This window comes from Branchiostoma floridae, chromosome 7 (assembly GCF_000003815.2).
Source record: "Branchiostoma floridae strain S238N-H82 chromosome 7, Bfl_VNyyK, whole genome shotgun sequence".
Lineage (NCBI taxonomy): Eukaryota > Metazoa > Chordata > Leptocardii > Amphioxiformes > Branchiostomatidae > Branchiostoma > Branchiostoma floridae.
Window position 1 is genome coordinate 23,826,046 of NC_049985.1, and position 21,262 is coordinate 23,847,307.

Here is a 21,262-nt window from a genome sequence, read left to right on the forward strand (position 1 = left end):
CAGAGGATGAATAAAGGTACATAGCGGCAGTTAATTGTGCCGTGTTTCGTTCGACCGGTATAGTGCACCCCCTTCCAACCACGCGCCCGTTCTCCGTGCAAGTCCGTGGTGTGTTCCAATTACGATATTATGTTTTTAGCAGGACCAGAGAGACAAAATAATTTACACAGAAGAAGTGGCAAAGGTAAGCTGTAACAGCAACATGTAACTGGAGAAAATTATGCGTTGATCATTTGCCAAATTAGCATTGCTTGAGAAATTGCAGTAAACCGACCGGTATTATGCCAATGGATGTTATACTAACAATAATTTTCATTTAATTTTGGTCCGTCACAACCGCTATGACGTGAAACTTTACTGCTGGCCGTAGCATTAAAAACGGCGGGAAAATAGCGGCGTACGTTCAATTTGACCCATTCAGCCGTAGATCCGGGCGATAATGCAACGGTTGCTCACACGTTTACACGAGTTGTAGGTCACCAAAAGAAATTCAAGATTGCTGTTGAATCATGCTCGTCTTGTGCCGTGAGCACATGTGATTATTATCTACAAATCTGGCGATGAACGTGACAGTGTGTTTGTCCCACGACGAGCTCGCCTGCCCCGAAAATGACCTGAAAACTTTTGGCCTTGTTGTCTTCGAATGCATTGTTATCGATGCTTTGTAAATTATGTATTGGACACCTAGATGTCTGAAGTGTGCATACCTCAGAAATAACTATTGTTGCATGTGTAGATCTCTTTAAGTTCCAAAAGTTATTTTTAATCGACCGGTATAAGGCTTATGACCGGTATTATGCCAATGCATGTTACCTCCATGAAATGTCATGGAGGTTTTATTTTACTCTGCTTTTGTCTGTCTGTGTGTAAACATGATATCTCTTGAACGGCTTGGTGAATTGGTTTCATACTTGATGTGTTGGTAGTGTGTAAGGAAAGCCACCTTGTGGCTTCCCTTGGTTCTGCAAGCTATGGTCACAATTTTGGGGTGTTAGATAGCTCGTGCGCTTATAGGAATAAGTGACATAATTTTGGTTTCGGGATTGCCGGGGCATTTTTGTCAAAGACTTCAGAAGACGATAACTCAAGAAGGGACGAATTGATTTTCATGTTTTTGGTATGTGGTTACCTTAGATAATGTTGTACAAATTAACATACCAAATATGCAAAATAGAAGTACATTTTCATAATTAATGACAATATTCTGTCAAAGCAGCTTTTTCTATGTATCTCTTGTCCTGGACGTTATATGGTTTTGACATTTGGCTGGTAGATAGCTTGCAGTGTTATGACAAAGTGGGGCAGGTTTCAGTCCCCTATCATTTAATTTCGGAACTGCAGGGGCGTTTTAGTCGCGACTTTCCAAAGAGGATAACTGCAGAAAGGATTGACATCATTTTAGGTATACGGGTAGCTCGGGCAAAGATGTTCATAATTATATGCATGTTATGCAAATTAGGACTTAATTTGCATAGTTGATATAGAGAAAATTGTATAATTCCATTGTTTGCAATAACTGGACTTCAATAAATATAGCACTTGTTGATTGTGATAAGTGGAATATAAGGAGAAATAAAATATGGTAATGAGAAGCTTATTTGCATAATTTATGTAACAAATTTCAAAAACCGTTTTATTATCAATGATGGGAATTTCAAAATTGTGACATATGTACGTTAGTCAATGATGAACAACACCATGCATAAATTATGTTAATGTGTTAGTCGATTGCTTGAAATTGATAAAAGCTCTAAATATTTAATTGAGGTATGAGGTCACCGAAATCTTGTTCAAGTATATTTTATGCTCGGTATGTTCTAAAAAGCTACCTCAAGTAGGATATATTGTGGATATAAAGTTAAAGAACCCACAGAGACATCAGACTTTGACATTCACATCGCATCATGCTGCACAAGTTCACTTCGAACCTTCGAACTGGCTTAGTTATATTTACCCTCCATGTTCGCAAAGGTGACTACGTAGCAGTCATCATCCTCGGATATTGACGTGATTTTGCCACCATGTGACCTCCTGTTGTTGGAAAGGTACGTCTTTAAGGCGTTCATACTGACCGCATCGTCCCGAACTACCTCGATCGATGGTGTTTCTGCAAACAACGACAACGACAGTGACGTTTGTACGGGTTAAACGTTGACGTCGTTAAAGTTAAAAACATCCAACAAAAGACGATTACATTGTTTGTAAATAACTGTGAGAGGAGTATAATTGTAAACGTTCGTAAGCAAAAGATTGAAGTCAAACATGTTGACAAAGTGAAAATATCCGTCAATGTTTTTCATTAGTACTCATAGACGAATATACCTTATTGACTCAAATTCTAACGTCTACTTCACATAAATCAACAAGGTTAACCTTAAAGACAAACCTTCTTGAATAGAACATTAGTTAAACTTGATTTATAGGTCTGGAACTTTTGGGGTCAGATGTCTAGTCTAAGTAAGGTAAGTAAGTAACACATTGGAAGCTACCAATTTTATTTTTATTTTTAAAGGAACGAAATCTTACCAAGAAGATATTCCAAACATGGCAGCTCTCCATGCGTAGGTTCGTCCTGTGGTCCAACTGTTGGTTCAGATAAAGGAAGATAGTTACATGGCTGTTGTGACTATAAATCAAAAGCATTGTTCCATTCAAACATTAACCTCTATTGACACTTAGAAGGAGTGTGTTTTAAAGCCCGAGCATTCTTTAATGTCTAACATGTACAGCATAACAGTATATCAATAATACATTTCAAAAGTCCATCCCCAGTAATCAAAATGTTTGTTTTTTTACAATATTTGCAAGAATTATGAATTATTTTGGATAAAATGATTCCTAAACAACAATTATAAGTTCTAACTTCTTAAAAATCTAATATTGAAATTTAAATCTATTTGAATTACTTTGACTGATTTGGACAGTTTTTATAAGTGACCGTACAACATCTCTTTGCTTTTAAAAATCTTGCATTCATGTCAGAGAGTTTTCGTACATAGATTGTGACGAGTAACATAAGAAAACTCGCCAGATATGGTTCCTCTAGCGTAAGGAATACTGGTCTAATGCGATGTGAAAGAAGGCCCCACCCCAGCTCTAAAGCAGATTAATTTCCTTTCTAATTTATTTTTAACTATCCTTGTATCCACATAAATACACTTATCCAAATAAATACTTGAAATTAATTGTAGTATTATGAGTCGTGTATGGCTTTTAGACAGCTGCACAAGAAATCGTTCTAAGTTAGTGCAATCATGATAGTAAGACATCACTATCTGATCTATTTTAGTCCTAAATCCCCATTACCCCCCCCCCCCCCATGACACGGGATATGTATGGCCACAAAAGATGACGCTTTTTTTTAATGGTAGGTGTTCCTTCCACCGGCCACATGAAAAGCACCAATCAGAACTACTGCGTATAGCAGATAATGCACCTTAAATATAACAGTTGCTGAAATTCAACTTTCGTTTGTTATGGTGACCCCTAGTACACCCTCTTATCTTCAATGTTTTATCTTCATCATTTGGTCTGTAAAACTAGAAAGCACATGCTATATGGAAATACAAAACTTCTGTTAGTAGCTTCATCAGATTTATCAGGGTAGCCATCACTATTTCAGTAATTTTCAGCCATACATTATTGGATTTTTGAGGGTCTCTGAAGGAGGTCCCAGAACGCCATAACGAAAAAAAAAGCTGGAGGGTTGTAATCATATGACTGTTCATAGTTCTACATATTATAGGGAATACTAGTACTAGTCTGTGTAACACAAACTTGGTAACATCAACTCGATGGGCTGGGCTAGATGCCTCTCCCATGGTCTATGCAGGCTGTGGTACTTGTGTGAAGGTCCAATGGGAGCAAAGGCATGCTGAAGTGTTTGTGTTGGGATAACAACATGATGTTGTGGGGATTTTTTTAGAAACTCGAAGCGCAGACGCTGCTTCCTGGAACTATGGTTTTGCCTAGCCTGGTGGTAAGATTTCATGTGACCAGCAACGAAAGCTTGGCATAAAGTACATTTCTCTGATCTATGTGGGCAGAAAACTGCCTAAAACCAGTTCGGCGATGTCCGGGACAGCCTTCGGCAATGCTCCGTAGCCTTTCAGGCTATGGTCGGAAAGTGGTCTGAAGCGCTTCGGGAGGCTACGGAGCGGCCCCAAACATCGCCGAACTTCGTGATCAAAGATGGCGGACGGGACCAGTTAGGCATAGCGATCCGTTGAGGTAGCAGAACACAGTTTTCGGCCTATGTTGATTTCTATAGTTAAATGTGACAGACATCGAGGTTGATAAAATCATAGTAGGGTGCAGTTTTCAATCACGACAAACTATACTAATATGTTGAAGTTGAGGGTACAACCTACCAAAATAATTGAAAAAGCAGAAAAAGTTGTCGTTTTGAAATTTTGTAAAGACCTCTTTTAAATGGGGTCATGCGGGGTCATAAGGGACTGCAGCCGACTCACCGAGGCAGGCAGCTGTAAAGGCCACGCGCATTTATACACCAAATGGACAAACATCAAAACCTTACACATACCAACTGAAAGTCGACTCCTTATACTACAATATAGCAAGGCTAATACCCGCTGCCTTTCACGTTACAGTGTTTACAGGCGCTTCTAGATTCTAGATCGCACTACTTTTTTTACCGACGTCATAGGGGTCGCGGAAAAATACTGTGGGCTGCGACCTTGACATGGCAATGACCCTAATTGACGGCTGCGCAGAAGGTCCCCGGTGAGTCTTGATTTTTAAAAGTAACAGAAGATGAATTTTTCTTTAGAAATGTTGGAATTTTGGAGCTGTATTCTACAGGTAAGGGTTGTAGGTTTTTTATTATGTTGAAAACCCCGCCTGTTACTTTTGGGTGCCTAGAACACTAGATAGAAGTTTGTTTTGTAGCTGTCATCCTAATGCCAGATGGGGTCAAAGGTCACCAGGTTGGCTGCAAATCACTTGTGTCACAGCGGTCAAAAAGTTTCAAAAAGTTGAAAATGGACATTTTAGATGCCGAACAACCCTGTAAATATTAGTTTTTCAAGGACGAAACTTCAGGTACGTGACTTTTGACAGCTTCTTTTTGCCATTATATACATGTATTCGGACAGGGAAGACTGATAGGTGCTCACTGCTCTGCCGGTCGTGTTTCGGGCTACTTTGGGGAAAGCTGAAATCGCGAACGGCGCGGCGCAGTAGGCAAGACTCCAGGAAAGACAGAGACGTGCAAAAACCGTAGGTATCTTCATGAAGCAGATACGCAAAAGCCGTTTTTGCAAATGGTGCTCGCCCCGACTCTGGATAGAAAACAACGTCTATGCATTACAAGTAAATACTAGTACCGTTGAAGAGATTCATTAGTCACGTATGTTCACAGTTAATAAAAGTTTTCATCGATCAGTGACTTATCAAAGGTAAGCAAACATACCTCCAAAAGCCCTCCTACGTGAACGCATACACCTCACACACCACAAAGTAGAACAACTTACAAGCAAATGCCGGCAGTACGAACAGGAATTTCGCAATCGCTGTCATGGCGCCCATAACCCGGACATGTTTGAGCGAACCAGCGCCCATGTACAGAGGTCACAGGAAGCCACCTTCCGACGTTCTAAAACAGTGCAGATCAATAAGCTGGAGAAACTGAAGACCGTGAAACTTGGAGACTCTCAGCCCAACCAGGACCAGGGGAACATCGATTTATCCGGCACACAACTCAAAAAATGGGTAAGAGTCCTGTCAAAATACAAACCCACCCCATGTGAAATGCGTGTTCTAGGAAAAGGTCTTAACTTTGCTATCGCCCCTAGCGATATTCCAGTCAAAGAGATCGTCGCGGCCACTGAGGTAGCCTGCCACAAACTCGATCAGGAAGAAGCATCACTGCTGAGGAACGAGGTGGTAGGAATACTCCAGAATGCCAAGCCTCCCAAGCCTAACCTAACGAAGGATGAGAGCAAGGCCATCAAGTCACTTAAAGAAAACAAGGACATTGTCATCCTTCCAGCAGACAAGGGCAAGGCTGTTGTAGTGATGAATAAGACAGAGTATGTGGAACAGTGTGAAAAATTGTTAGGAGACAAGAACACATACAAGGTTATTGGTCCCACCAACCCCACCAAGACACTCAAGGGAAGGCTGCAGAGAAAACTGAGGGAAATCAAGAAAGCAGGACACCTCGACCCTCAGGTGTATGACAAGACTTACCCCACGTCTGATGCCACACCTAGGTTCTATGCCACACCCAAGATTCACAAGGACCCACTCAAGATGAGACCGATTGTGTCAGGTATAAACTCCATCACTTACCACCTAGCTAGACACCTGGCTGACCTGCTCAGCCCTCTGGTTGGACAATCCACCGAGCACATTAAGAATTCTAAGGACTTAGTCACTAAGATTCGGGAAGTCACCTTAGACGACGGGGAGGTACTCACCTCCTTCGACGTTACGGCACTCTTTACCAGTGTCCCGGGAGAAGAAGTGGTGCAGATGGCCATGAAGAGAGCCGAGGGTGACCCAACCTGGAAGAACCGTACGTTGCTGACCCCTAAGGAGTTCGGCGACCTTCTTCTCCTTGTGGTCAGTACGACTTACTTCCAATACAACAATGTGATATACGAACAGACCTATGGTATGGCAATGGGCTCGCCGTTGTCACCGGTCCTGGCTAACCTATTTATGGAGGAGTTTGAGCGGAAAGCCCTGGACACTGCACCCTACCGGCCAAAGTTTTGGGGGAGGTACGTTGATGACACCGGGGTGGTTAACCAGCAGAAACATGAACAAGAACTCTTTGAACACATCAACAATCAACATGACAGCATAAAGTTTACCATTGAGAGGGAGAAAGACCGCCGCCTCCCTATGCTGGATGTGATGATGATAAGAAACACAGACAAATCCATCACCACAGACGTGTTCCGAAAAGAGACACATACGGACCACTACTTACAGTGGTCTTCCAACCATCCGGTCCAACAGAAGCTAGGTGTAGTGAGGACCCTTATGCACAGAGCCAACACTCTTATAGAAGACCGTACTCTGAGAGAAGCAGAGAAGGAAAAAGTGAGGGTTGCACTCCGACATTGTGGCTACCCAGAATGGGCTCTGAAGGAGGGGGACAACATCAACAAGAAACGAGTCAGCAAGGATGGGCACTCTAGAGACAAAGAACAATCTCCCGCTAGTTACGTCGTACTCCCCTATTTGAAAGGCGTCACTGAGAGACTTAAACGCGCGTATGCCAAGCATAATGTGAGCCTATTCTCCAAACCCGGTTATACTCTCCGCAATGCCCTTGTTCGACCTAAAGACCCTCTTGGACCCAGTGAAAAGTGTGGTGTCATTTACAAGATAGCGTGTGAACAGTGTGGGGAGGTATATGTAGGGGAAACTGAAAGATCGTTAGGTGAACGAACCGCAGAGCATCAGAAGTCCATAGACAACAAGGATTGCAAATCCGCGCTCAGTCAGCACTTACTCAAATCACGCCACATTGTAACGACCAAACCCATCTCTGACAATATTATGATCATTGACCAAGAACCACGCAATGCACATCGGAAGGTTAAAGAAGCAGTACACATTCAATTGGAAGGAGCAAAACTGAACCGGAACGATGGATGGGAACTGCCCAAGTCTTACTTACCTCTACTTCGCAAGGAGGCGGGGGTGAGGGGCAGAAGATCAACGCAAGTCTCGACCTAGTTCTCGCAACTCTCGCGAGAACTAGGTTACTCCGTGAACATGATGGACTGACAGTCATCGAAAATTTGGAGGTATGTTTGCTTACCTTTGATAAGTCACTGATCGATGAAAACTTTTATTAACCCCAAATACTAGTACGTTTTCTACAGAATCAAATGTCCCTGCTGTATTGCCCCATTTTCTCATCAAAAGTTACGCCACATATCTAAAGGAATGATAGTCTATGTAGAGCTATTTCTTTAGATTCATTTCTTGATGTAACCGTCAGTTGACAATCAGAATGACAACATCATATTGATAGAGTTGTACATACATAGTCGGCAGTTCCAACCACCAGAACAAGTAGCACAGACTGAGTTCAAGGACAGATAAGAGGTGTGATGCTGTCAATCACTACATGACAACACTACCCAGTCCCATAGCAACCAAAAGCCAGGCTGTGATCATTATCATATCTTGTCGCTTCATTTCTTAAATCCAGACCTGTAAGATCCTTTAGACTCTGGCCCATTTCAAGCAAGACCACCGCACTATTTTTCCATGTCTCGTAACATCACCCAAAACATCCCTTCTGATCAAAATGGTGACACCCCTTCCCTTCATGATGCATCTGCAAACAAATAAACATCATAACAAATCTAGGGTAAACCTCGTTCTCATCAACTGAGGCGGAACAGCTGCTGGCCAGGGAGCTTAAGAGTGTCCCAGAAAATAGGTCAACATCTGAGGTTCACTAGCCAATGGGTCAACATCTGACGTATACTAGTCAATGGGTCAACATCTGAGGTATACTAGTCAATGGGTCCACATATGAGGTATACTAATATCCCTATTCTACATTAATTGCTTGAATAAATTTAAGAATTTAAATTAAGCAATATATTTCAGTATTCTAATCATGACCTAAGATATGTTCATACTAAAATTAATACAAATCCACTAACCCCTGCTTCACTTATTCAAAGATTACATTCAACAATATCGCCCAATACCGTTCAATACAAGCCACCAAGAGGCACAATTGTCGCCAGGATACCTTTTATTGAAGTTGATCTTTGTTTTTCAAACCCCTACATAGCTACCAAATACCATGCACAGCGTTTCGAGTTATCGTGTTACGCAAGCACACACACACACACACACTGGCCCCGCTGCAGTCCCGACAGAAAGTGCAAGTTGAACCGTTTTAGAATAGATCCTTGGTCTTTGCAACCGCTACTTAAGTACCAAATATCAAGAAATTCCATCCACAGCTGCTCAAATATTATATGCGTTGACCTACATATTGGGTCACAGCACTATTTTTGCTACCGAAAATATAGCCTTTGTGGCGAAGGTAACAAGTTGATTAAAAAAACAGTATACATATAAGGTATAAATCAACACCAGATAAAACACGGGATGAGTTAGCTTTATAATTTGTCGCAGTTTCTTCTCTTCTGTGCTGAAAACATCTCTAAAGCAATACCATAAAGAAAAATGAACTAGTTTCTAATAATGAACGCTATCTAAGCACAGGTAAGCATATACCTGTTTGTATTCTGAATGCTGAAAAAAACACTGGTAGCGTATCGGTCTCTAAAAGCACACGGACTCCTTAATACTTTTGCTCCCCAAAATGGTCATTGGAGGTGAAGGTACCCCTGGAAAAGGTGCATACAACAGAATTTGAGTTGCCCTTATGGACAGATGTTCCGTGGATAACATCACGAAATTTTCGGAAAAGGGATTTAACTGTGCGCGCGGACCTGTTGCAACACCTTCGCCGAAGCCGTGTCAGGCTTTTATATGACATTACGAAATCGCCGACAAATGTAGCTAGCCGTAAGGGCCTAATTAAGTCACCCGATACATACAGGATTCATGTTACTTAACTATGAATCCTGGCATAGGATTCATGCTAGGTAGCAGTGTAAAGGAATCCTTTAGTCCTTCAAAGGATTCCTTTGACTAGATTCGAGCTTGAATCCTCAATCCTTCACGCACAGACTGACGGGAAGGTTTCCAGAAGGCAATCCCACAAAATGGCGGCGCCCCTAATTTACGTGGGTCCAGAGGATCGAAAGTGAAATAAGGTCTTCGATGGAAATTTCGATGGAAAGTTTTTGTTGGCAGTTCTCATCATTGCGTGAGGGCAAGGATACATCAAAAGGTAAGCATGGGAATCAAATCCCTGCTATGTTTTGGCATGATAATGTTTCACAATTAACCTTCCGATATTAACGAAGAGCCTCAGGTTTTGAAGAGATCAGTTGCTGAACTGAACTGTAAGTTGTTATATGGTATTGGATGAATTTAGTATGGCTGAGATTTAATCATACGGTCTGTGAGTGCCTGTGTCTGTCAAAGTCGTTAACGTTCTTCGCCGGTGTATTAATTACAAACATGTTTGTATCCTCGCTGAAAACGTTTCATGTCAAGGGTTTCCGGAAAATCTGGACTAGGTCAATACTAAGCTACAAAGCAGGCGGGCTACTTCCTCGGCAGGGCACAAACTTTTTAATAGGACCCTGTCACAAAGATCAAGACTTGGCTAGACTAATAAGTATCCCCCAGCTACATGCCATTAGTATTACCCTCTAAGACAAAACAGAATTGGATAGCTCATAAAATATAACAGTTATATATATATACATTATGTATATATATATATATATAACGTTATACATGTATTATAAAAATTCTATTCCATCATGCCTCAGCAGCCATGGGCACCAGTTAAGCCATGATATGCACCAATTTAGATGTGGTGACTCTTAGATGGCATATTTTGCATGTATATTATTTACAGTGGGGTTCAAGCGCTGCCAAACTGACCACGCCAACAGCTCAGAGCTTTTGGCATGGTCAGTTCGGCAGCGCTTGAACCCCACTGTTACACATGTAATGGACCGACCCTGATCAAACACCATAGCAAATAGGACCTGGTAGAACCCCCTATTCTATTTTGAACACGTCAAAAATAGAGTGACAGAGTGGCGAAAGAAAAATGCTATGCTTTTCTTTGTTGACGGCTACACCTGCCGAGTATTGTTTTGGGAGGGAGAGCTGCTGCATAGCGTTGTAATGTTGGTAGACAGGATGCACGTGTAGAGAAGGGTATGTATATTAGACACGGGACTTTGTAGAATGGCCCTATTAGTTGGCGTGAAATACAAGCTCCCTCTTCATGGGAGCCAGAGCTGCTTTCTTCTTAATTTAGTTTTTGTCTCGAGCATGCATACAGTTAAGCATGCAACCAATGCAGCAGGAGACCCTATCACACTGACAGATATATGTACCCTGGTTTTCACGTGCATTGACCGCATGTCAGAAACTGGGCACTCCTGCCCATCAAAAAGGTAATTGTTATGCAGTACCTCCTGCCTCCGCTTTGACTGAAATTATAACACCATAACCGCAATTATATCTGCCCCCTCCTCAATGACTGCAGAGTGGATGAAGTCCATTGCACATTCCATTCTACTGTAATACTAGTAGCGCTATACTCAAATACTAGATACTACGGCTGGGTACCAGGACGGTGTACCGGTACAAAACCGTTTTTTTCTCATCAGACCGATCTGGAAAAAACGGACCTGAACAAAAATTGGTGGATCGGATGTTGGACCTATTGGAAAATGAACAGATTTTATGATCAGGCATTCACATGTTTTAGGGCTTACCTGTCAAAGAAAATAACAAGGGTGAAGCAGAGTAGAGTCTATAGTCATTTCTACCAAGTTCTAACTTCTATGTAGTCAATCGTACAGAGGCAGTTAACCTTGTAGGATTTTAAAATGCCAGTGAGTGTAGAATACTCCACAAAGCATTTCTTTGTAGCGAAATGGTCCATTCACAAGTTTTCACATACTGAATCAGGTCCAGGTTCAGGTCTGGACCTGATTCTCTGGACCTGAACCATACCTGGACCTGAATTTTTTGTACCGGTTACTGGAAAACAAATGGCCTGTAGGCCTGCTGACATTTCCTGTTGGCTTTGCGCTGATCCATTTTAGCTCCAGTTTCTGGGTGTCACTGGCTTAAATTTCTGCACTGTTCTTTCACCGTTGGATCTTGAAATCCCCCCAAATACTATTTTCTCTGTCTTCAAAGTTGTTCAATAAAGACATGCTATCAGATTTTGTGGTTGTGATGGATAACTCTTCCATGAAATATTTGTTCTACTAGCTAGTATGTTCTTGTATTCACAGGTGCCAGGGTTCACCTAACCTGTGATGGACTCATGACTGATGAACAAAGGATCCAGGCAGAGAAGTTTACAACAGCTTACATAATGTATTGTAAACAGTAAAGGCAGACTTTTAACTATTAGACAACTACATGTATATACTGTATATACAAGTTAAAACTTTATACTCATTTGAAATTCTTCATTTTACTCTTTATTTTCATATTTAGAGCCATGTCATCGTTAAGAATAAGATTTATTATCAATATACATGTAGTAGTACTATTACGCTATGTATTGTGTGAAATACTACCTGTTAATGCAGCAAATATTATAGGTATGTCCTTCATTTAATAACATTGTTTCCAGATGTAACTGGTTATTGTCACTGCAGAGTATTATATCAAATGATTCAAAGCGCAGATTGTCATTGATGTACGGGAATCTAAGTGTAAATGAATTACTAGTAGTCACATCTAATGACGCCATCTAAATTCATGTTGCATACACGTTGAACAAAATAAACACCATTGTCTTTTTCAGAATATGAAATTTCTGTTTATTTCTTTTTAAATCATCACATTTTGCTGTCTGCTAACATTCATCAACTAGACATTGTGTTTGTTTTTGACTAGCCAGGTTACTACGTAATAGTAAGTAATAAAAATGAGGTGTTTTGTTGTAGGTCACAGTAAATGCACATATAGGCTAATATAGCCCTCTCATGCATACTAGTACAGCCATCTCGTTCTTCCTAGGACATCAGTTCAGTAAGAGGGATGTCATCTTCTGAATCAAACTGATTTGGGGGCACATTCTTCTTTCCCTTTTTCTTTGTCCTTCCTGCTCCTTTTCCCCTTCCCTACTGGTCCACAGCACTGTCTAAGGTGACTCCATCCCTCTCCTGAGCTGCCTGTTGCAGATCTTCTGAAACTCCTAAAAGGAGTTGTACAGCTGTTGAGAGAGAAAATCATGATTTAATCCATAATGACCACTGTAATTGTTATTACAATTTATCTTCCTACTTCCCAACTGGGTTCTGGTCTTGCTCTGATAAGGAAAAGTTGGCATTCCCAATATAACATGCTGATAACATGGAACAACGGGCCATAGCTGTACACAAAACTGTACTATCAGAGAAGATGTAGTTCAAAATTTGTATTTCATACATGTGAGACAGTGTTGTGGTGTGCCTAAATCAATTATGCAGTCCGTCTACACTACAAATACAAAATCCTGTCACAGTTACAATAGAAAAGTAATAATAGAAACTGAAATGCATGAAGTGTTTTCCTGCTGATTCAACTCTTGGCTCAAGTGCCTAAAATGTGTTACTTTTATCATTATGGTATTGGCACTGGTGGTCTCTATCATTGCTGCTTTTAAGCCTAGGGAAAAAAAAATGTTGTGTTTCCTGTTTCCCTTAGGTAACCCTAGAAAAACCTGCCAACCCTAGACTTTTTTGGGTGGGTGGCGGAGTCACATGGTTTCCAGTTAGAATTTTTATTCAGCTTGTCCTAACTGCTAAATGTATGTATTATGCACAACATTCAATTTTGACATTGAAAGATCCCATGAATTTCAGTTTACTTTGTTTAACTGTATTGATTTGTAATATGTCACACTAGAAGTATGGCCAGCTTACTAAAAAAATTACAAGAAAAAAAGAAAATCCCTACCTACCGACCCTATTCTTTTCAGGACTGAAACAGGGAACACAACATTTTCTTTCCTAGGAATTACAATTAAAAGCAAGTAAATGATGTTACACTATCAAACACTCCATTACCATTTTAGACAACCATTAACACACTGTACATGTATAAGAAAGTCTTTCAACAGAGGGAATGAATGGATGCTGTCACCAGGCACATATTGTGTCCTGTACAAAGCCATTTAGCTTAGATCAAGGATACACACCTTTGAGTCAGTTTGACAACTAGATCATCCTGGTCTGTTGGACCAAAATTAGTTCTTTTTAGCTTATTATATCCCTCAGGGACCTATGATTGTGTGTGTATATATGTTGAATTTGGAAAACAACTATTTTTCTCTTCAAATACTCCAGTGTTTGACACTCTGTTTATTGTTATCACCACAACCCAAGCTTACTATTACCACAACCCAAGCCGGCTGTCTGGCATGACAGGTAAAAGGTGTGACAAGCTTGGAATTTTCCATTGTTCTCCTAAGGTAGTCTGCTACCCTGCTGTAGGACTAAGTCAACAAATTGATTGGCCATATTGTTCCTCTGTCCAGGAGAAAATATTTCATCTTGGGAATGGCAGTCCAATTTCCACCACCCTGTCAGGCTGCCATATGAATGTTTTATATATGCCATTTTGGGGGACATATTGAAGAAATCTCTTCATATCAGAGACTGCTGCGAACATAGTATTACAAATTAAACACAAAAAAATCAAATGCAATTCAATCTAGCTCTAGAACTGTGGATAAAATTGAGATTTACCACCCAGATCCTAAACTAAAAGAATCAGACAGTATTTCAAGCTTTTAGGCACCCAAAATTTCTGACCAATAAAGAATTATTGGTGTGATGTATGTAACTTGTACAAATTTTTTTTATTCCAACAGGCAAAGAGGCATCAGCTTTTTCTGGTGATACTAAAGACTCACATAGTTTGATGAACCTGTCCATCTATTCACTCACCTTGCGCTTCCACAAAGGAATGGAAAACAGTGTGGATCCCAATCATGCTCATCTCGGCATTCAGGTTAATCTCCAAGCAGGTCCTACAGTAGCATAAAATACAGTTGTAGTATCAAAAGCTGCCAGAGGAGTGAAGCCGGCATAGGATCCGGAGTTTGTTTGGGTCCGGTAGCCAAACACACTCCTAGGAGATTGCTTGGAGATTACAGTTTGGTTTAGTTTTGAGCTTTTTGTTTGGTTTATTCAAGAGCTCAATATTTGGCATTGAACCTATACTAAAACAAACTCTAATTGGACTTCTCCAGTGCTCTCTGTCAGAGTCTGAATCTTGGAGTGTGACAGAGTGAGCTAACTTCTACAATTTCACTGTGCTGTTATAGACCTCCATTCCATGCTTTCACTGTGTACAAACGTGCTATGTATCAAGTTTGAACACGTTTTTGGAGAGGTGTTGATTTTGAATATTAAGTGTTGAGTAATATATTGTTCAGTCTTGTAAATGTTAATAAATATATCTCAATAATGTAATATGAGCATCAAATTCAAATGTACAGAATATGCACATGTCTGCATGGGTAAATATGGTAGCAAATTTGAAGGGATTATTCCTCTATGCGAGAACATTAGGTGTGCTACCATTTTCTACCCAGTAAATGCAGTTTCACTGCTTGGAAACATGACTTCAAATCCATGCATATTATTAATAAATCTGCATAACTTTAAGATGGCTGTCTGACTGTCGTCTGACTATGGACTTAAACTCCAGCAACAGATGTTACTCTCTATGACCAGTTACAAAATTCTAGAGTTAATTTCATGGTGACTCCAGCAAAATAAAGCTTGACAAAATGAATACTATATCACAATCTGTCTTCATTTCTACAAGACTTAGTGCTGATCATTTGTGTCCCTAATTGCTTTGTGTCTTATCCTATTGCTCTACTTTATATACATGACATTGTACACATACATGTAAAGATGATAGAAATATTTTTAAAATAACAAAAAGATAAGGAAATATTTATCAATCTAGTGTTTAACAGTCTGCTTTGAGTTTGAATCATGCAGGTACTAGAAGTTACTGCATCATGGTCAGACCTTTCAGATAGAATCCATGAGCAGTATCATTTGTCAGTGACAGGGAACAGATCATTACACACCTGCATCATCATACACTTTAAGGCTAGGGCTCTGGGTGATGATCCAGTTGTACATCTATAGTCGTCATGGCGCCGCAGACAGGCTTTAGGATCCATGTGGGTTGGAAACGTACTAGTATTCTGAAAAGATATAAAAAAAGAATGAATATATGATGATATCTTGGGGACAACATAGAAAACTTCACATAACTATTACAATATTAATTTACATTAGAATTTCCTTTGGGTATAGATTAAGATCTTCTTTGCCCATATCAACCAAGGATTTTCAAGACCTCAATGAAAGAAGTTTGTGTGAGGGAGATTGAATGTGATAAACAGTCATGAGAAGGGCTGCATAGCTAAACGTTACATCAGGTACAGGTATAAAAGTTTACCAGTCCAGCTCTGGATCTGTTTGGAACCTGAACAAAAGTTTAACCTCCTGCCTGAAAGATCTGTTGCGTGCTAGTTACACGGTTCCTGGGTATCACTTTGAACTTGAAGTGACACCAAATCAAATGTGACCAAAGTTAGTTGGCTCTGATTTCAAGCTTCAGGGCAGCATGACTTCTCTTCCAACTTGCTAAATTTTAATCTTTGTGGTACGTAGGATTTACACATTTTCATGCTATCAAATCAATTTTACCATACGGGTATGCAGACCTGTCAAGTTAAGAGGAGTACTAAGTCTTGTAGTACAGTACTGTAGTACTTGTATAAGTAGTTACTCTACTATTCCAGTACATGTACTTAATTGCAGTGTTGCAGGGGTCCCTGACACAGAAGTGGGCAGTAGTCTTGAAAATGAAGCATGGTATATTTACATTTAGCAGCACAAACCCTAGAAGTCAATGACCTCATTGACCTGTGACAAATTTGTGAGAAAACTCAACCTAAGATACCATCCATACTTCTGGGAGGTGGAGTGAATTCTCATGGTTGAGTTCCAAGCAGCTGAAACAGAATGTTGCTGTTGTCCCAACAACTATAGATGTCCACGGGCTGTTCCTGCTTACAAACCATACCAAAGAAGGATGTTGGAGCACTGACTGAGAGCTCTGTGCCAGTTGCGAGAAGTTTGTCGTAAATGTCTCTCCACCCAGTCACTTCGAGTTGTTCTGTGCGCAGCATATGTTCTGTGGGTCTGTGTTTGGTCCTGAGAACTGTTCTCTGGTGGCGGCGACAGTGGAGGATGAACAAGAGGATTGTCATATTATATATAATGACTCATCCATGGGCTCATGTGCCATTGCTAGTAAACTCGTCGTGTAATAAGCTCGTTGACTTTTTGCCAGTCGCTACGTTGGTGAACTTACTCTTTAATTTGAACTAGAATTAATGGCATGCTAAAATTTGAGAAAGTATAAGAAAAAGAGCAATGAGGATACCAGCAAAACAGTATTTGAAAGAGAACAAGACTTAGAGAAGGGGATACAATAATACATGCTTTTTTCAGTTATTCACTTTTCAGGTTTTTTTTTCAGTAGGAACATCAAAAGCAACAGTTCACAGTCATATTCAATTCATATTACATGTGCATGTGGCACATTGGCCGTTGATAAGAATAACTGCCCTAACTTTTATATAAGAAACAAAATTATCTAACGGGATCAATCCGTTACCATGTGACTACTACTCAAGGTCGCCCCCCTCCCCAGGTAGGAGACACATCTCAAAATTGCACGTTTGCAGAAGTAGAAGTAGTTGAACCTGCGATACTAGTAATTTGCGAAGACGTAACATTACATAACGTTACCTTCAGGCAATCCCAGAGCCAGAGAGACAGTCAAAATCAATCCGTAAGTTCGATGCAAAAAAACCACAACAAACGCAGACGAGCGCCTGCAGACGAATTTTAACCGAACCGCGGGCCTCGCTTTGGGCAGCTTCCCAACATGCCTACCAGCAGCTTGAAACCTTCCCTCGATGAGAAATAAGTTGCAACCGCCAATAATAACTTCTCCGGAAATTTCTATGACCTTATTTCACTTTCGATCCTCTGGACCCACGTAAATTAGGGGCGCCGCCATTTTGTGGGGTTGCCTTCTGTGAAACCTTCCCGTCAGTCTGTGCGTGAAGGATTGAGGATTCAAGCTCGAATCTAGTCAAAGGAATCCTTTGAAGGACTAAAGGATTCCTTTACACTGCTACCTAGCATGAATCCTATGCCAGGATTCATAGATAAGTAACATGAATCCTGTATGTATCGGGTGATTAAGTTGTAGTCAGTGTGTTTTTTAAAGCCATACTTTAAGTGCTACATTTGTAGCTGTAGATACCTGTAGTCAGCGTAACAGAGTATGCGGGAGGCGACATAGCAAAGGTACGGACTATTCAAGTTCCAACTGTAGTCAGTGTAGGTTTGTAGTCGTGCTACAATGTGCTACAATTAAATTTGTAGCTAGTTGTAGTCAGCGTCCTAAACATTTACGGAGAGGAACATAAGAAACTGACCAACCAAGTTTCAGCTGCAGTCAATGTGGTTTTGTCATGCTACAAAGTGCTACAATTGTAGCTGTATAGCTACATGTAGTTGTAATCAGCATAATCGGTTGTAATCAGAGTATACGAATAAAGACGTATGAAGAACGGACTATTCAAATTCAGCTGTAGTCAGTGTGATTTTTGTAGTCATGCTACAAAATGCTACAGTTGTATCTGTAGCTATAGTTGCATTTAGTGTAATGGAATATACGGAAAAAAACATAACAAACCGACCATCCAAGTTCCAGCTGTAGTCAATGTAGTTTCTGTAGTCTTGCTAAAAAGTGCTACAATAATATTGTAGCTGTGGCTAGTTGAAGGCAGCGTCATGAAATATGCGGAGAGGCACATAAGAAACGGACAATCCAAGTTTCAGCTGTAGTCGTTGTAGTTTTTTGATGCCATGCTGCAATGTGCTACAATCTTAGCTGTAGCTATTTGTAGCCAGCGTAACAGAGTATGCAAATAGGGACATAGGAAATGGACCATTCAAGTTTCACATGTAGTTGTCAGGGTAGTTTTGTAGTCATGCTACAAAATGCTACAATTGTTGATGCAGCTATTTGTAGCCAGCATAATACAGTGCTGCAATTGTTGCTGTAGATACCTATAGTAAGCGGTCAAATGAGACATGAAGAAAGCGGTAAGAAATAGAAAACTCGATAAAAAAACAATAAACATTCACCCAAAAGAACGATAAAAAATCAGCCAAGGACTCTCCTTTGCTTTGCGAATAGTACGGCTATCCTTCTTTAATCGTGAATCAGCGCTCTCCCCGAAAATAAAGGTAGTCGCTTAAAGGTAGAGTCGATTCCAAGTCACCATGAGGGTTTTTAGATGATATTTGTAATAAATCTGAATAATTTTGAATAAAAGCATATCTAATCCACAATAAATGATTTTTTTTAAATTGACTAAGAAAATATTAATCTATTCGAATTCCTTTTAGTATTTTAGAAACATTTTGAAAGTAGCTGTACAAAAATATCTTTATTTAGAATAATTGTGAAACCTCTGTGTGATTCTTTCACATTTACAAATATTTACTAATATTTGTAATCTTTGCCAAATTGTGACATTAGTTTATTTGCCCCATAGAAATAAGCCCTATTGCAGCTGCCTCTGTATATTTTTAGATTTCCCTGTGGGCACTGGTGGGTCCTTTGTGGTGGGCCATTGTTGCATGGCACCCAACCATACTTTGCAAGGATGTGTGAGTTGCCATCTTCCCATCCCACTGAACCATTTACAAAATGTTCCAAAAAATAGTAGAAAATGGTAAATAATGGTAGAATGCTGTTATCATTATTTAGGAACCATTAGAAGTATCCAATTTCACACCATGAATATTTCCAAAGTTTTACTACCTGGGAAATATTTATGAAGTTGAAATAGCTTTAGAAATATTTCTAAAGTATCAAATGTCCTAGCCCTATAATTACAAAACTTTAAATTCAATTCTAGACAATGGCAACAAACATCCGCACGGTGTCTTATAATAATATTAGAATTATTATACTAAAGGTACATTTGCCTGCAATTAATTACAAAGTAGGCTAGATTTACCATCAAGCATTGCATACCAACGCCCAGTGAGAGAAGTTGCAAAATCATTACATCACATAACACGTTTAAAAACTGTGATCTTCTGATGGAAATGTGCCCACAAATTATCACCGGGCTTGTGTTAGAATCTATCCGGCTCCGCATATCAGTGGTATAATAGAAGAAATTGGACAAATAGAGTCAGTAGTCTGCTAGGGTAGTCCAGCCGGCCGAAGGGGTATTAATCCTCACCACGACTTTTCATCGGCTCAGTAATATCTAAATATACTAACGCCAGCAAACGTCTTTTTGTATGCTACGTAGACTTTTGGAAAACGTTTAGCGTAGCGAACAGTGTGGTTACTGTGTTACAAGCTAAGGGGAAAAGGGGTTGGCGGCAAATTTGATAATTTTTTCAAATATATTCACGAATAACTGTCCGACAAGGGAAAAATATTCTTAGCCCAAACCTTTTTTTTTTAATTTCTAGATAGTGACCTAGCTATAGACTGTATCGACTGCGGTCCACCTTCCTTACACAGGAGTGTATACACTGTACACCCACCTTTGAGTAGAAAACATCTAAATCACAAACTCATATACAGTTATCTAGGCTTGATTTGTTCCCAGAAAGTTACTCCTTATCTAAAAAGCAATTGTCTTTAAGGCACGCAAAGCCGCCTTCAGTAAATGTCTAAAACCCCTTATCCGCAATTCACTGACCACAAAGGCCCTACTTAAAGCCTATTATACATGCATCAAGTCTACAATGTTACATTATATACCTATGAGATATGGGCAAGGTTTACTCAACAAACAGATGTCATTTTAGTAAAAGCATCTTAGGTGTGTACAGGAATTCATGTAGCCTAGCATGCAGGGCAGAGCAGAGCTTGGAGTGTTTTCAACAGACAGACATATCAATCCCTGTAATGATAGACTACTGAAATAACTAGACAGCTCCATGTACCCCTTCTAACTAGATGCACTAATCTGTCAACAATAAAATATGGGAAATAGTACCAGAAAAAAACAGTTGTAATATAGTAAAGAAATGATAGATAATACAGGCTATATTATATTATATTCTTTTGATTGAACATCGACTACCCTGCATAAACCAATAGGAATATAAAAAAAAATATACGTATTACTAAAGAGAAGACTTAGAGATATGTATATTCAAACTGAAATTTCTCCAACACACTCATATTTTTTCATCACCAACATTTCTTTCATCACTCAGATGTCAGATCAATAATTTATGTTTCTTCCCTTGCTTTTGACCAAAAATGATAGAGTCAGCATTTGGGGGGGGGGGTCTGGCAGGGTAGGTTGTGTGTTACCAGAAACGCATATTTTTCTTAGGCCTAAAAACGTTATATACTTGGAGAAAATGTCACTACCTGTGACTGTTGGTGGGTCGTCCTCGCTCTGTTGTATCTTGCTAGCTTCATTCCCCATTTTGTGGACTCGCAGGCGGACAATTGGCGCCTGACTCTAACTTAAGCGTCTCCTTAGGCACTGTCCTCGTTT

General features: G+C 40.0%; 2 protein-coding genes and 1 long non-coding RNA gene across 6 annotated transcripts in view; 1 reads left to right on the top strand and 2 right to left on the bottom strand.

The window, feature by feature from the left end:
• LOC118420183 overlaps positions 1 to 2,581 on the bottom strand; it is a 34,598-nt gene extending 32,017 nt beyond the window's left edge. Inside the window, exons 1-2 of the mRNA XM_035826897.1 lie at positions 2,527 to 2,581; positions 1,955 to 2,107 (exon numbers count right to left, since the gene is read on the bottom strand). Coding sequence (XP_035682790.1) covers positions 1,955 to 2,066 — 112 coding nt within the window. The 5' untranslated portion in view covers positions 2,067 to 2,107; positions 2,527 to 2,581. The remainder of the gene's footprint in view (positions 1 to 1,954; positions 2,108 to 2,526) is intronic.
• Positions 2,582 to 5,556: 2,975 nt separating this feature from the next.
• LOC118420184 lies at positions 5,557 to 8,212 on the top strand. The gene is made up of 2 exons (XM_035826898.1): positions 5,557 to 7,677; positions 8,195 to 8,212. The coding sequence occupies exons 1-2, from the start codon at positions 5,557 to 5,559 to the stop codon at positions 8,210 to 8,212; spliced, it is 2,139 nt and encodes a 712-aa protein (XP_035682791.1).
• A 4,149-nt stretch (positions 8,213 to 12,361) lies between these two features.
• On the bottom strand, positions 12,362 to 17,872 carry LOC118419866. 4 transcript variants are annotated; one of them, XR_004831667.1, is made up of 5 exons: positions 17,454 to 17,872; positions 16,600 to 16,705; positions 15,716 to 15,835; positions 14,556 to 14,638; positions 12,362 to 12,838 (listed from the first exon to the last, which is right to left on the bottom strand). It is a non-coding gene; the product is annotated as an uncharacterized LOC118419866 (long non-coding RNA). The 4 variants fall into 4 exon arrangements; XR_004831669.1 differs by having other exon boundaries at positions 13,568 to 14,638; XR_004831668.1 differs by having other exon boundaries at positions 16,600 to 16,708.
• Between the last annotated feature and the right edge of the window lie 3,390 nt (positions 17,873 to 21,262).

What these genes read in the sequence shown, in the direction of transcription:
- LOC118420184 (XM_035826898.1), top strand. Translation starts at nt 5,557, where the DNA reads ATGTTTGAGCGAACCAGCGCCCATGTACAGAGGTCACAGGAAGCCACC.